Genomic DNA, 14,656 nt, shown 5'->3' with positions numbered 1-14,656 from the left:
AGTGAGGCCTACAGAGCTTTAAGTGGTTAAGCATACAGAGCTTTAAGTGGTTAAGCGTGCAATGTTTACCTTCAGCCACTAGATGGCAGAACAGTTCCAAGTAAATATTGATGATGAATTCCTTTGTTGAAGGTTTGTGAATAGAGGATTCTTTAGGACTATTTTGGCAAACAGTACTGTGGGGAGGAAAAAATAAATCTGGTTGGCAATATGTTTTTTTTATTTTGCAGTCCAAAGCCAATTAACAAACAAATAAATTCAGGCCATTTTTGTGATGACAGACAGGTCATACACTGTAGCTACCTGACTTCTTTAGAATCCTTTCATAATTTGCCGCCTGATATGGTAAAATGATTACCATTTACAGCTTGTAGCACTTATGACCTTAAAATAATATTACATTCAAGACATTCGGTGGGCTGACAGTATCACAGGTATTATGATACAGAAAATATAGATACAGTAATAATCTCATCTGCATATTTTGATTCATGTCAGCAATTGTCAAGGCACAGAGCTGGGTCCATACTGCGGTTCTAAGCCGTTTTCTGTATGCAAGGTGATGCTAAATAAAGTGCAAACCGAGCAACAATGTATATAAAAGCTGAGGTTTACTGAGGCACAAGGTGAGTGGACTATGTCTCCTAAAAGACGGATGTATCACAACAAAATAGTTATGATAAAATGGACACTTTTGGCACTATATGAGGAGTAATTTATGCTACGTTGCATTTTAATATTTTTTTTGCTTGAAATTGTTATTTAATGTGAGCTACACCACCCTGTGACAAAGCATCAATCAGGGTTAAAAATAGTGGTGTTTTTTCTTCCATTTCTGTTGGGCTTGGGAATGGTTTTGGGACAACACACAATGTGCTATATCTTGCACCACCCCTTATCCCTAAACTTATTTGCCATTTTTTACTATTTATAAAAATAAATAAAAATAGTTCAAATAGCCGATCTATAAACTCACAAGTTGAACTATTTCAACATGTTTTTCAAGATGTTTGGCAAAGTCGTTTAGGAATAAAGGGTAAGCATGCCCAAATAGGGCCAAACATCTAGAAGCACATCCTGAAATCACAAATTCCCCAAAAAGAATGTTTGAAAAACACACAAAGGTCCATTGACAAACAGTCCAGTAAAGTGGCGAGTTGGCAGGCACGTGAATGTGATCAACAGACAATATGCCAGCGTAATGTAACGTACGTGCACACAGACAAAAGCTACACGCCTTCCTGCAGGAATCCCCACACAATAATCCCAGGTGTCTGTTGTGTGTCATCTGGGGGGTAATGGAATGCAAGAGTCCACTGTGGAACGAACATGTACTAGTTTAAAAGTGCTAAGCAAGTTGGTCATTTGCTTCCACTCGATAAAAAAATCAGTTCTTTTAATGTTCATGCTTTCAAAAAGGATGAAACTGTGGGGTGCCAGCATGTCAACAGAAATATATCTCAGATTTCACTGCAAGTATAAAAGCTAATTAAGCAAAACAACACGGACAAATCTATAAATAAATCATTAAAATTTAAGATATTCAACCATGCTTTTCTTTGGGTTCATTTGGTAGCAATTCATCAAATTTCTCAGAAAAAGATACACGTTTGGTACTGTTTGGGATAAAGAAGTTGACCACTAAATGAAAAAGTTGACGTTAAGGTTGGTGTTCTTCTTTGACTCACAGAAAAGACAAGCAGTAAATCCCTTCAGAGTGAAAAATGGCTTGAAACAGCCGGGGAATGGCGGCGATGATGATGATGATGATGGCGACTATGTCGGTCACAAGTCAATTAAAAACGTCTGGGTGGTCTCTGGCTCGTCACCTCGTCAGTGGCAGCTGGTGTAGTTGTGGTTTGTAAGAGCCAAAAGCGCGAGGGGGAAGGAATGAGAAGGAGTCCGATATGTTCCCTTCAGTCAGAGTACTGGTAGCCGTCGAACTCTGCCTTGTCCCCATTGTCAAAGTAGGCCTCCTCCTCAGTAGGCTTGGTACAGTACTTGTTGTCGAAGACCTGGCGTGGCTGGCCGTAGGACGTCATGCCCTGCTGGGACGAGCCCTTGTTGCTTCCCATCTGCAGGGACACAGTGGTGGTGTCACAGTTCTCCAGATCCAGCTTCTTGTCGAAGATGTGCCTCCTGGTGCCAGGAGCTGTCATACCAGACTGTGTGTGTGTGAGAGAGAGAGAGAGAGAGAGAGAGAGAGAGAGAGAGAGAGAGAGACATGTTTGTAGAGTTTGTAGATCGTATATTTTCGTGTGCGTGTGTATGTGGGTCCTTGTGACTTTTCATCGGTTAAAGGTAGTTTAAGTGATTTTATTTGGTTAAAATAAGTGTTAAATAGCTCTATATTGTGAGTCTTCAACGTCCAACTGGGGAAACTCCCCGCTGGCAGGTGCAAAGAAGCGGCTTGGACTCCTCATGCATAGAAGGAAGCATGAGGTTAGTCCGTTGCTCTCCCCAGGTTGGCAAAGGAAGTGGCCCAGAATTACATTAGATAATCGACAACACTCTAGGGTAGGTACCCTCACAAAAAACATGCAGTAATCCTGGTCACTAAACTGCCTCCCCCTGGCCAGCCGGGACGCCTGATGGAGGGGAAAGGAACGGGTTGGAATAACGTGTTCCTTCCACGCGCTACGTCCAACCAGGGAAACTCTCCCTGTCAGGTGTAAAGGAGCAACTTGGACACTCAGGCATGAAGGAAGCATGAGTTCAAGTCCGTTGCTCTCCCCTTGTCCCCTATATGGGGACTAGGTTGGTGGAGGGTGTGTAGAACCCAGGATCACATTAGATGATTGACACAGGGGTGAAAAATGGGTTACAAAATCGTGGGATAAAAAATATATATAAAAAAAAAAGAGAATCAACAATGGGTGAAAAAATTGGTTGCAAAATCATGGGATAAAAAGGTTAAAAAAGTAACATGTCTCCAGCTTTTTATTAATATAGTGATTTAATCTTTTAACAAAAAACGTATCACTTTAACAACAAAAAATATCACTTAACCTACCTTTAAATATTTATGAAACCCACAGACCGATTTAACAAACTGCCAATCTACAAGCTCCGAATGTGTTGCAACTTTTTTAAGCTTATAGATGCGCTATTGTCGCTACTTTTGCGCAACAATGTAATATGACAAAGTATAAAATAGGGTTATAGTTTGAAAGAATATGGATGGATACAAGGTATCTGCTCCACAGTGAAAATATGACAAACTGCTCTCCCTCACCTGGTTGGCCCCCTTGTTGGTGCCCATCTGCAGGCTGATGGTAGATTGGTCCAGGGGAGCTTCCAAGCCCATCTTGGAATCATAGACGTGGCGCTGCGTACCATAAGATGTCATGCCCTTCTGGCTCGCCAGCTTGTTGGTACCCATCTGCAAACATATATAAATACATGTCAAACTGTCACACTGTCAAACTGTCAAAACAAGGAAGATAGTATTTTTGGGTTTTTTTGGGGAAGATGTTTGATGGCCTCATGGCCACATGCCAATTGAAGGATATGTGAAAGCAAATCCTCCAGTCAGGTTGTAAGGATGTTGAAATGCCAAGTCCCGTCACCATGTAATATAAGCTCCCATCACACTGGCACTCCCATCATCACTTTATGTATGACTGTGAGCCAATTGCTATCTGCTGCATATGTGTATATCTGAATAAAAAAGCTGAGCTTGAATAAAAAAGAAATCACCCAGTGGCCACTCTTGAAGTTGGTTCATCTACCATTACAAATCTACCATTTATTAAACCATCTAGTTAGCAAGTTAGCTACTTTGCAAGCTGCATGTGTCTTCATTTCTTCTTTAACTAACACACCATGTCTAGTAAACAAAGCTCCATTTGTTTATAAAGTTGCATGCAAACACAAAATACATTGACAACAGTACATAATAATCTAATATGATAATGAAATCTTCTGCAGTCCTGACCTGCAGACCAATGATGTTGCGGCCCTCCTTCAGCTTCTCGGGACTGAAGCGACGCTGGGTTGGGCTGGCATACTTTACTCCCATGTCGTGGTTGGAGTGGAAGCCTTTGGACTGGGCCTGACGAATGAAGAAACGGACATGAATCCAGTGGAAATAGCTTTCATTTAATCAAACCCCCATGGATTAAAGTTCTCAGTCGCCACGACTGATTTCAGCCATTTGGATTTCATAGAAGCCAGTAAAGCCACCATGTCTATTATGACAATAGCAGATCTATAATATCACATGTCGCACTGCAACATGCGAGCTTGTAGAGCTGCCATTGTCGGTTAATACTTATTTCAAGTGGTCAAACTAGCAATAGACTGAGACACAAGTCTCAGAAATGTCATAAAAGCAAAAAGGTTAAATCTGTGATTTCCTCAATTGTTTGGCTGTTTGTAGAACGGCAAGAACATGAGATTTTACTTTGCTTTATTCCATGAACCCCAAATTCATTTGTACTCTGTGTCAGTTCATCTCATCCCTTTTAAATATAGTCACAGTACAATCCACAGATATCAATGACATTCCCATTTACAGACTATAATATAACTATAATATATATATTAAAAAAAAAATATATATATATATATATGAATGCACTTCTAGTCCTCACCATTCCAGCCAGAGCAATGAGCGTACTCTGGACCTGTGTGTAGTTGCAGTTCTCGAACAGATCGTTGGCCTCGAAAATATCTTGTGCCTGCACACCGTACTCTGTGATTGCCCGGACGAAATTTCCAATGTTTCCCAGCTAATGTGAAAAGCAGAGAAGTGTTTAAATGGAATTATTTCCGAAGAACAATTTTCCAATTCAAGCCTATTGTCTTGGCAGATCCTGGCCACATAGACCTTTTTTTTTAAATACGAGAGACATATTGTGCTGTTTAATTGTGAATACACAAAGTAATTTTTTTTTTTTACAAACTATCATAATTGTTGTGAAGGTTTGTTTCACAGTCGGCCATGCACTGTCTCTATCTTCCAAGTAGTTCTGCTGGGATCTTGCTTTTTGTTGTCGTCTCTGAGCCTCCCCTTGCTGAATGGCTGCATCCAGTCCAGTAATACTAATGTCACGGAGCGTATTCTTGGGAAGAGCCTTTAACAAACCCTTAAAAGTGCTATTTGCTTTTTCAGTCCCGAACAAAGGGAGCCGAGATCCACGCTGAGATGAGAGGGGTCTCAATTTGATAAGGCAGCTGCCGTCTGGAATGTAAATAAGCCCTGCATGCATCCTCCACGCCAAGATAATGCACTACATTCTGGTTACACGTGCTCTCGAAAACATCCTACAACTCTCTGAAACAGTGGACTAACTGGACCCATTTTCAAATACTATTTTCCGTGGTCTTACACATTTAATTGGGCTTGCCTTGTAATCAAGGGAGTAAAAGCTTTCCTGCCACAAGGGGCCTGGGTGCAAAAATTGCTGTGGGCTAACTTGCTCATGCTAATTTATTGGAGGATGGGGGGGCTACGGCCCAATTATAATTATAGGGGATGTTACAACCCCCACATCCCCATGGAAATTCTGTGTGTGGTGTGTTTTTCACTTTGCATTCATTTCCCATCATTAACATTTCATCAAAAGGCCAAAATGGCTTTACTGGTTTTATGGAACTATAAGCTTCCTCTATCTGTTTAGGACCAAGATTAGATTTTGCTCATACAACTTGTGTAGTTAGTGAAGGCTATTAATAACAATAATGAACACAGCACAATCCTGGAGACAAATCGACCCTTATGGGTGCATTTTGTACACTCGCCAAGTTAAATTAATCTGACGCTTTTACTCTGTATAGGACACTAATGAAGTGCATTACAATAGCAGCGCCAGCCTAATAATGACATGTCTTCCAGAGTGATTGTCTCACCTGGTGCCAGTTCTGACTGGAGTTGGAGATCTTTTTCACAGAGCCAGGCTTAAGTGCATTGATGAGTCTGAGTTGAGGGTAAATAATAATACCAACACCATAAATACAGAGATTAGAGGCAGTACACGGTTTTATATTTTAAAGTTAGTTAGCTACAGCATGCATGCTCAATAGGACAATATTATACAACCAGTAAGACGCGCAAACGCGGGAAGCGAACGCAGCTGAGACCCTGCAGATCATGTCTGTCTGTCTGTCTGTCTGTCTGTGTGTCTGTCCCGCTGTTACTGTACATGTGGACCTGGCCCCTTTTGTGCCCATATATGGAGCTGAGTGATTGCTGATGCAACACACTCCATATTTGGACGTATAGCGGGACAGACACACACACAGACAGACAGACATGATCTGCTAGGTCTCATAGTAAGTGCTCATTGCATTCGCAATTACCAACAGACATTGGTACAAAATGAACAAAGGCCTATGGATTAAACAATAGATATATAATATACTATATACGGTGCATCCTATGGTTCATTGGCCACTGCTGTTCACTGAAGTGAAACTGGCCCCCCAAAAAGGGAAACACTTACGTATACGTCTAAGGCTAAAACTATGCTCAGCTACTGTGTCTCTCTCCATCTCTCCAAACCTTCCACACAGTGTTCCTTACAGTACGTTTTAACAGCAGGCGACAGCCAGACGAATTCTCCGGAAGTGCATTATTTGTCAATGGGACCCGGCAACTACTGGCGATAGAGGCGATAACAGGCAAACAGGCGTTGGTCGAAAAGTTGCCGGGGGTGCGTCGGCCGAAAATATAAAAATAATTCATCTTTGGGCGACGTCGCCCCGGCGATAGTGGGCGATAGCCAATGAAATTCAAGTGATGCTCGGCGTTGGTCGCCCGCTGTTAAAACGTACTGTGAGTGTTCATTTATATCCATTTGTACAGGGTTAAATGAACACGGAGGATTTGACTCACTCGCAGAGCAGCACCCCGTCCTTCAGGCTGTCCATGAAGGGCTCCCCAACTCTCTTGCCGCCGGTCACATCTTGAATCCACAGCCTCAGTTCCTCCTCTTTCTGTGGGTCGTACTTCCCTGCAAGCTGAGAGAGAGAGAGAGAGAGAGAGAGAGAGAGGGAACACTACTGAAATCTTCAGTGTTAAAGATGCAATCCATAACTGTAATGTTGAACAATGAACTCGCCGTACCCCATGGAAGCAGCGACAACATTGAGCTTTACAGATGTTCTATTAGGAAAGGCAAACATATTTCCCATTGAGTTTTATGCAATATGTCTTGTCAACCAGTAGATGACCTGACCACAGGATCTACGTAAACGTCTTCATAGAAAAGCATGGAAAACAGACTTGGCAGACCACCACCTCCAACCATCACCACACAAGCATACAGATTGATTAAAAATGTTTTGGTTAAAGTTTTATTCACACCAAGAAGTCAGCTTTTAATGTAACTCTGAGAGTGTACAAACGAAATGGTCAAAACAGCAAGACCTTTCTGGATTCATTAATGCCCCAGCTGTGAACCGATGGTTGCCATGATGACGCCATGAACTAAATTCCATTTGAACGGCGGCTCCAAGTGGACAACCTGTTTTCCTCCTTTTTATAAAGTGCTTGAGTGACTTTTAAACACCCCTGAATGCCCACGCTAATAATCCGTGAGCTTCCCATGTGTGAGACCCAAGCAAAAATCAACCGTTTACCCGAAACAGAATCCCCGTTTGGTCGGGGGAGATATTACGCTTATGAACCTTGAGGCAGTGGTTGTCAACCAGCAGGTCTGTACTGTACCCAGCAGCACCAGGATTAGCTCTAATGCCGTTGCATTTAGAGCTATGTTACCGATGACTTCCGGGGCTCGCATAAATGCAGACCAGCCTCTCATCTTTAGTGTAAATAAAAAAAAACCTTTTTGCTTCTCACCAATACAAAGGCAGGTTGTGTCATTAGAAAGCCTACTTTCCTTAGTGGAAGCACTCTGAGACCCCCACCACACGTATTAGACATACTTTTTGGCCAAAAAGGGATTATTTCTCCACCGGACAAAATAATACTGGCCAAAAAGTACCTTTTATATGTGTGGTGGGGGGCTCAGAGACTCCATATTCTGAGTCTATGCAGATGTCAGAACACCATTGTGATGTCAGAACAGGCTAGCTCCATATATGGAGATCTAGGGGTTATCAGGTGTGATCAATTGGCTAATTTGGGCCCTGTCCAAAGCCTGGGCAGGGGCCCTGTCCAGAGCCCGGGCATGCCCCACCCGGCTATGCAATACCCGTTGTACTCGTGTATATAGAGATATAGGGGTGATCAGGTCCAGAGCCCGGGCAGAGGCTTTTGTGCTGGTTCTGGACAACGGTGTATCCGACGGACTCGACACCAGGCACTGTACTCCCTGTGGTGGTGTGGAACGTGTGTGTCAAATGTGAACGGTTCTCAAGTTACGTGTATTACAGACGTACATACACACGTAGGTACAGAGACTTGGTGCATTTATATAAACCATGTTCCTGCTCTGGGGGGGGGGGTATCTACAGAAGCACAACTGAAGAGTAGCCTATTACTGGAGCGGATTTACTTTATAAGGCCAGCAAGCAACAACATACCTGCACTCACAATCCCTTGTGAGTAATACTGAGTATTATGGTGTTTTTATTGTTCTTATTCCATGCCCAAATGTAGTTTTAGATCTCTATAATAACTATGTTTTTACCCGAGCTTGTCTCATAAGGGTCCACATTCTGCCGCACTTCTCTTTGAAAGAGTTATAAGAAAAGGGCAATCGGATCAAGGGTATAACAAAACAAACAAAAACGTGAAATGAAAAATAAATGGCCAGGGGACATTCCTGCATGCAGAAACGCACTAGGCTTCTGCTCTTTCTGCTCTCCATGTATTTCCTTATTGGCACAAACACATGGTCCTATTGCTCTGAATTGTTGGTGGTGTAACTCCCCTCCTCCCCCATTTCCCCTCTCCTGCGCTCTCCCTCCTTTTTCTGATCATTCTGGGTCTAAAGTTCTAAACTCCCTGTCTGGGAGAGGGCCTGCCAGATCGACAGCCAAAACAAACAGGTAATTCAAAGCAGCGGGGTTCGTTCAGCTTCCCAGTCCATCACACCAAACTTGGGAGAAACAGCTCTCTCTCTCTCTGGATCTCTCTCTCTCTCTCTCTCTCTCTCTCTCTCTCTCTCTCTCTCTCTCTCTCTCTCGCCCTTTCCCCCTCCAGATCTCACTCTCTCCTTTTCTCTAATATATCCCTGTATTTCCCTCCTCCATATCTCTTCGGTTCATCTCCCTTTCACTCACTTTGTTCGGCTGGTCTTCCTCTTTTTCACGCTCACTTTCACTTGGAGGAAGATAAGAGAGGATGACACTGTAAAATCCTCAGTGTTCATTTAACTCTGAGAGTGTACAAAGGGAACCAAATGGACCCATAAGGGTCTGTTTAGTTCCCTTTGTAAGCTCTCAGAGTTACAGATCCTTAAAGGGACACTTGTCACTGTAAGTGCTTTTAGATATTTTTGATTTTAGCAGTAAGCCCAGGCAGTGTCTCTGATGTCATCGACACTTGACTCACTTCCTTCCTGAACTACAATTCCCATAATGCTTTGGTGCACTGCTCCTCCTTGTGGATAGGGGGAGGGCTGTCTTACTCAAGGACTGTCTAAAGAGGACGAGACGCGAAGACCGTACGGGCGACACCATGTTGCTTCATGGTGCTCCATGGAAGGAAAGAAACATGCACAATGGGCTATATGCAGCCAACACTTCCGTGTTCAGCTTCCTTGGTCTCAACTGTGCATGTTTCTTTCCTTCTATGGAGCACCATAGAAGGAGTCCTTGGTCTTACTGAGACAACATGTAGTCCAGGAAGTAAGTGAGTGAGTGTCGATGACAACAGACACTGGGCTCACTGCTAAAATCTATAATATCTAAAACCACATATTACACACATAAAGACCCCAGGAAAGTGTTTTAAATCGTCTAAACGTCATTAACATATATTTTCCCTTTAGTTTCCCTTTAAGGTCAATTTGGTTACAATTGTGTGATCAATTTAATTGATTCTTCGCCGTTGACAAAAATAGCTGTAAGACACTCGGACACACAGAAGAAGTTCAACAGTTCAGTATTATACATTAAATTGCCCCAAAACCTTCATAAAACAACCAATAGCTTTTCCTCATCTGCTGCCTGACACTTCCTTGCATACGTGATGCACATTTTACCCCAAGTCAGACTCGGGTGTTGTTGCCTTCCTTGGCTCTCTCTCCCCCAATCTCACGCTTTCCATCTACCCCACCGGACTTTCCGGAATCTTTTTGCAGTGCGCCAGCTCCTCAGGCGAACCATGTCCGATAAAGACAAGCCAAGAGCGACAGCACTCCCCACCCCACCCCACCCCAGCCAAGGTATTCTGGTCCAGTTGTGAGTGATTTAACCTTGTTTGTCCTTTCCGCTGCAGCGCTTGGGAATGTGAGCCGAGCCTGTTCCGTTTTAAGCCAAAGGTTTAATAAGAGCTAAAGCCACGCAAGAGCTCAAATAGTGTGGCAAAGGGCCACGACTACGAGTTCAGTTGAGTCAAATGTACGGCCACAGGAAAATACTGTTCTCAGAGTAGAAACAGAAGCCAAACAAACCATTGTGACCTCTTCAATGAACTCAGGCTCATTGAAGCATAATTACTGGAGTCACCATGGAGGGATCCAAAACACACACTGTAAAGGGCCGTCCACACGGGAACGATAACTTTATAGATAACTATAACTATAAATATGTCATTCCAAACATTTTACCACAACTATCAATGACGACAGTGGTGAATGATATAATGGGATCTGCCAATGAAAATCTATCAGAATATACAGGGCATCATTGCGTTCAACACATGTTTAACACATAACTGACGTTCAACCTGTTTACAGTACGTTATTATCATTCATCAGTGTGGATGCTCACGTCATAGTTATCTTTATGGTGTGGACGGTTCTTAGGCCTGAGACCCTGTTGGCTCATTTTCTAGTTCTTTCTAGAGCCTAAACTAACCAGTAATATCTCTAGCGCTACTGCTGGAAACTTGAGATATTCTCTCAAGTTCTCCTTGTGACATAAGGGGGAAAGATTTACATATTTACGTACCGGTAACCATAAATATGACATAAATGTAAGGTGCTGTAAAGTAAAAATGTAAATGTAATTCAGAGGTGCCATGAATAATAATGTTTTTTACATGGGTGCCCTGAACCAAAAAACTTGGAGAACCAGAAGGTCCCTAGTCCGCACCCTGGTCCGCCCAGTCCATGGGCCAAGACCCCAAACTGCTCCCAAGTGCCGTTTTAATGGCAATTCTCCACTGCTCTAAATGGGTAACTGCTGCCTTGCTCCCATGTGCAATTGTACAGTGATAGAAAATGCCCTGAAGGATTAAGTAAAGCACTGCATGCAGATCGTGCAACGTTCAATTAGATCTGTTGTTGTCTCTTCTTTTTATTGACACAGTTTATGACCCCTTCCCTTTCTCCTTCCCACCGACTCATCATTCACGGGACGGTAGGGTGCATCTATTCCAGCCCGTAGCTGGCAGAGGCAGCGCCTGCCTGTCGTCCATTCTATATGGTCACGTCCACCTCCGTTCTGTTATGGTGAGGGTTTTGTCAGAGCTAGACTCCAGTGTAAACTGTTTGGAGTAGGAACACTTTCTCAAGCTCTGAGATGTGAGTCTGGGCCCTCCTTAAAAGGAGGTCTGAGGGGATGATGTACCTGTCAAGTTGCTCTGCTTCATCTTGACGTCATCATGGAACTTACTTTACTACTACGTTAGTTAGCATGACCCGCAAAGGCCTTAGGGTTAGCTCGTTTAATTGGGGACACATGTTGTATCCAGTAGCATGGCAAAAAATGTATCTGAAGCATCTTGGTGCTGAAGAAAAACACACACACACACACACACACACACACACACACACACACCTGGTGTAGTTAGTATTCTACCAATCTGAGAACGCATAAAAAAATAAAGGAAAACAGCACCCTCTTTTCCTTCGAATTTGACGTTAGTCAAGACAAGAGTCTGTCTCAAGAGACTAGTTACTAGTATATCTACTGACTGAATATAACTGGAATAAAAATGTTCTAGCCTGTTGAATGAATGACGCCAATACATTTCAGTATAGTCTTGTGTTTCTTGTCAGTTTCCCTGACTAGACTAGAATCATGAAGACAAATGGTATGAAGACTAATATTATAGTAATAATATGGTTACACTATTTTCCCTCTGTCTCTGAAGTGAAAATGGCCTAACGCCATGTCTCAACTTTTTAATTTCAAGGACCCCCCAGTTTCATATGCATTAGGGCCAGGCCACATACCCTCATTTGACCCTAATTTGATATGAGTTTTATCTCTGGGAACTTGGAGTTACAGACAGGTAAAACTCCATATTTGGTCCCTAACTATCAATAATTTCATGGGGAAACCTACTGGAACCGCCTCAAGGGCCCCTGGGGATCTCTGGACGCCATGTTGAAATCCAAGGTACTGCAGGTTTCAAAGAGTGCATGGCAATGACAGACAACAAAGCTGGCAGACCCTGCTGACAATGACTGGGATGACTAGAACCTCTCAGCAGATAGTCACTAAGCTGGAATATGTTGCGGTTGACCTTTCTCACCGTGAAAAAAAGAAAACTAAAGAAGCCTACTGTCAGCAGCTCTGATTCATAGGCTCACTCGACATACACATTGTTTTCTCTCATGGTATTACTGTATAAAAGATGTGACGAAACACCCAAAGCATGCCAGGCCTTTCCAAAATCTCCCCAACCACAATTAGTCCATGTTGTCACCTCTTCCTGGAACCTCTGTTTGAATTGAATGGAGCCGATGACAGATGTTATGTGACAGATGTACTGTGATGTGGCCTTTTCAATTGAATAAAAATGACTAATAACATGTTCATGTTCTTTTGATCCGTTTGCAATTTATATCCAGTTTGATCTATTGTAGTGATATAGTCCGCAAAGCAAATATCCCTCACATCTCTCCTACCTGGCTGCGATGAGTAAAAAATAAGCTATTATGTAGACTTTAAATATTGGGTTAGCCTATAATTGAAACCCTATTGACTCTTGTCTGTAAGACTGTAACCCTGAGATTGTACACATGTAACCATTTTGTTCCATTTGTACACAGGATTTTTATAACATAAGTTGTTTAAAGGCATTTGTTTTTGTTAAATTAAGCGTTATAGCTCTATATTTTTTCTTTCTTTATTAAACAATAAATACATTTTCTGGTCGGGATACCAATTTTATCCATCAGGAGAGAGAACTTTAAACAAGTGCAATTGGAAGCATGACAAATAAATTACCAAACTAAATTGGAACTGCAGGAACACTATAAATTCTCTCGTGATTGGCTGAATTGGGAACCCACCTGAAAATGTATTTTCTGTTTATTAAAACGTGCGGATCCGAGAGTCGGGGACATAGGTCTACTGAACAAGCACGCTAAGCGGCCTATGGCAATAATTATTATCACAATATAGCTTTAACACTTATATAGTAGCCTATTATATATATAACTTTTATACCCGCCTACTTAGCTGAGTCCTAGCCGACCATTAGCTATAGCCTATGTGCGTCAGGTGCACATGGGTTATCCCTCTGCGCTTCAAGCAAGTGATTGATAACTGCGACCTGAGGCCACAGCGCGATGACAGATGTACAGTAGAACATGTCTTCTTTCATCAGTGTCATCTAAACGTAATGATCCTGTCCCAATATAAATGTTATCTTACCTTACTCTTGACCTCGGCAGAGAGACCGAAGGCAGGGCCGTTCCTGAAATGTCCTGACATGTTGCGGTCTTTCTCTTCTCTTTGGGTTATTATTTACAGTGGCGTTGCCGCGTTGGAAGAAGGAACGGGGCTTTAAAAAATAAATGGATTACACCACGAGATTTATCCAGGCAAAAACTAAAGAAAAATCCCACCAAAACCGGACCAATCCGTGGATATAAATTGAATCAAATGCGCAGCACCGCAGACTTATGCAAGCTATCCCGTGGAGTTCAGCTTCACCCTGCACAGGGCTTTTTTGGAACAACTCTTCCGACACTTTTCTCAATCTTTTTTAAACTCTTCCCAGCTGCGCGTTCTCCATTGGCCGCGGCCGCCGTCCAATCCTCTTCATCGGAGTGATGTCACCGCTCTGGCATTACAGTTTGATCACTCTGTCACTTTTTCCACCTAAGGGTAATTCAAAAAGATGCTTTTCATTTTGTGACGCGCTGCAATTTCCTGTGATTATGTGGTATGAATGACGGCAGTCGACCACTGTCGGTGGACAGACATTGGCAGTTGTGATTGATAAAGTAGCAATGTGCTGTAGGCCCATGTGTTTTATTATGTATTTATTTATTGAGCTATTGTTTATACTGTACAGCTATTATTTTAACTCAGGTGTATCGTAACCCTTTTTATATTGATTGAAAATTGCATTTCACCGTATAGATTTTTTTTTTTTTTTTCATTTTTTCTTTGAGGACGAAACTTCTTCGAGACTTCTTTACATCATGGACAGGATCCTCCATTTTCAATTAATCAGAACAACAATAGCCTACACTAAAAGGAAATCATCATATAAGACTCTGACTGATTTTTTTTACAGGGGCCAGTTTCGAATTGGAGGTCTGTAGGTGCACCTATGAGAGCGGTTTTGAAGGACTCGGCCACTCTCTGAGTCAAGGGGTTCACATTTTGTCCCACATTT

General features: G+C 42.5%; 1 protein-coding gene across 1 annotated transcript; it reads right to left on the bottom strand.

Annotated features, from left to right (window-relative positions):
- Positions 1-208: 208 nt before the first annotated feature.
- LOC308323263 (calponin-1-like) lies at positions 209-13,976 on the bottom strand. Its single transcript, XM_080774979.1, has 7 exons — positions 13,684-13,976; positions 6,839-6,963; positions 5,854-5,920; positions 4,596-4,733; positions 3,938-4,054; positions 3,236-3,382; positions 209-2,165 (listed from the first exon to the last, which is right to left on the bottom strand). Exons 1-7 carry the CDS (start codon positions 13,741-13,743, stop codon positions 1,917-1,919), a joined length of 903 nt encoding a protein of 300 aa, XP_080631105.1. The 5' UTR covers positions 13,744-13,976; the 3' UTR covers positions 209-1,916.
- Positions 13,977-14,656: the final 680 nt, after the last annotated feature.

This window comes from Protomyctophum bolini, assembly GCF_963924005.1.
Source record: "Protomyctophum bolini genome assembly, chromosome: 11".
In the NCBI taxonomy this organism is placed as follows: domain Eukaryota; kingdom Metazoa; phylum Chordata; class Actinopteri; order Myctophiformes; family Myctophidae; genus Protomyctophum; species Protomyctophum bolini.
Note: the sequence above shows the minus strand (reverse complement) of the source record. Positions and strands in the feature narration are given on the sequence as shown.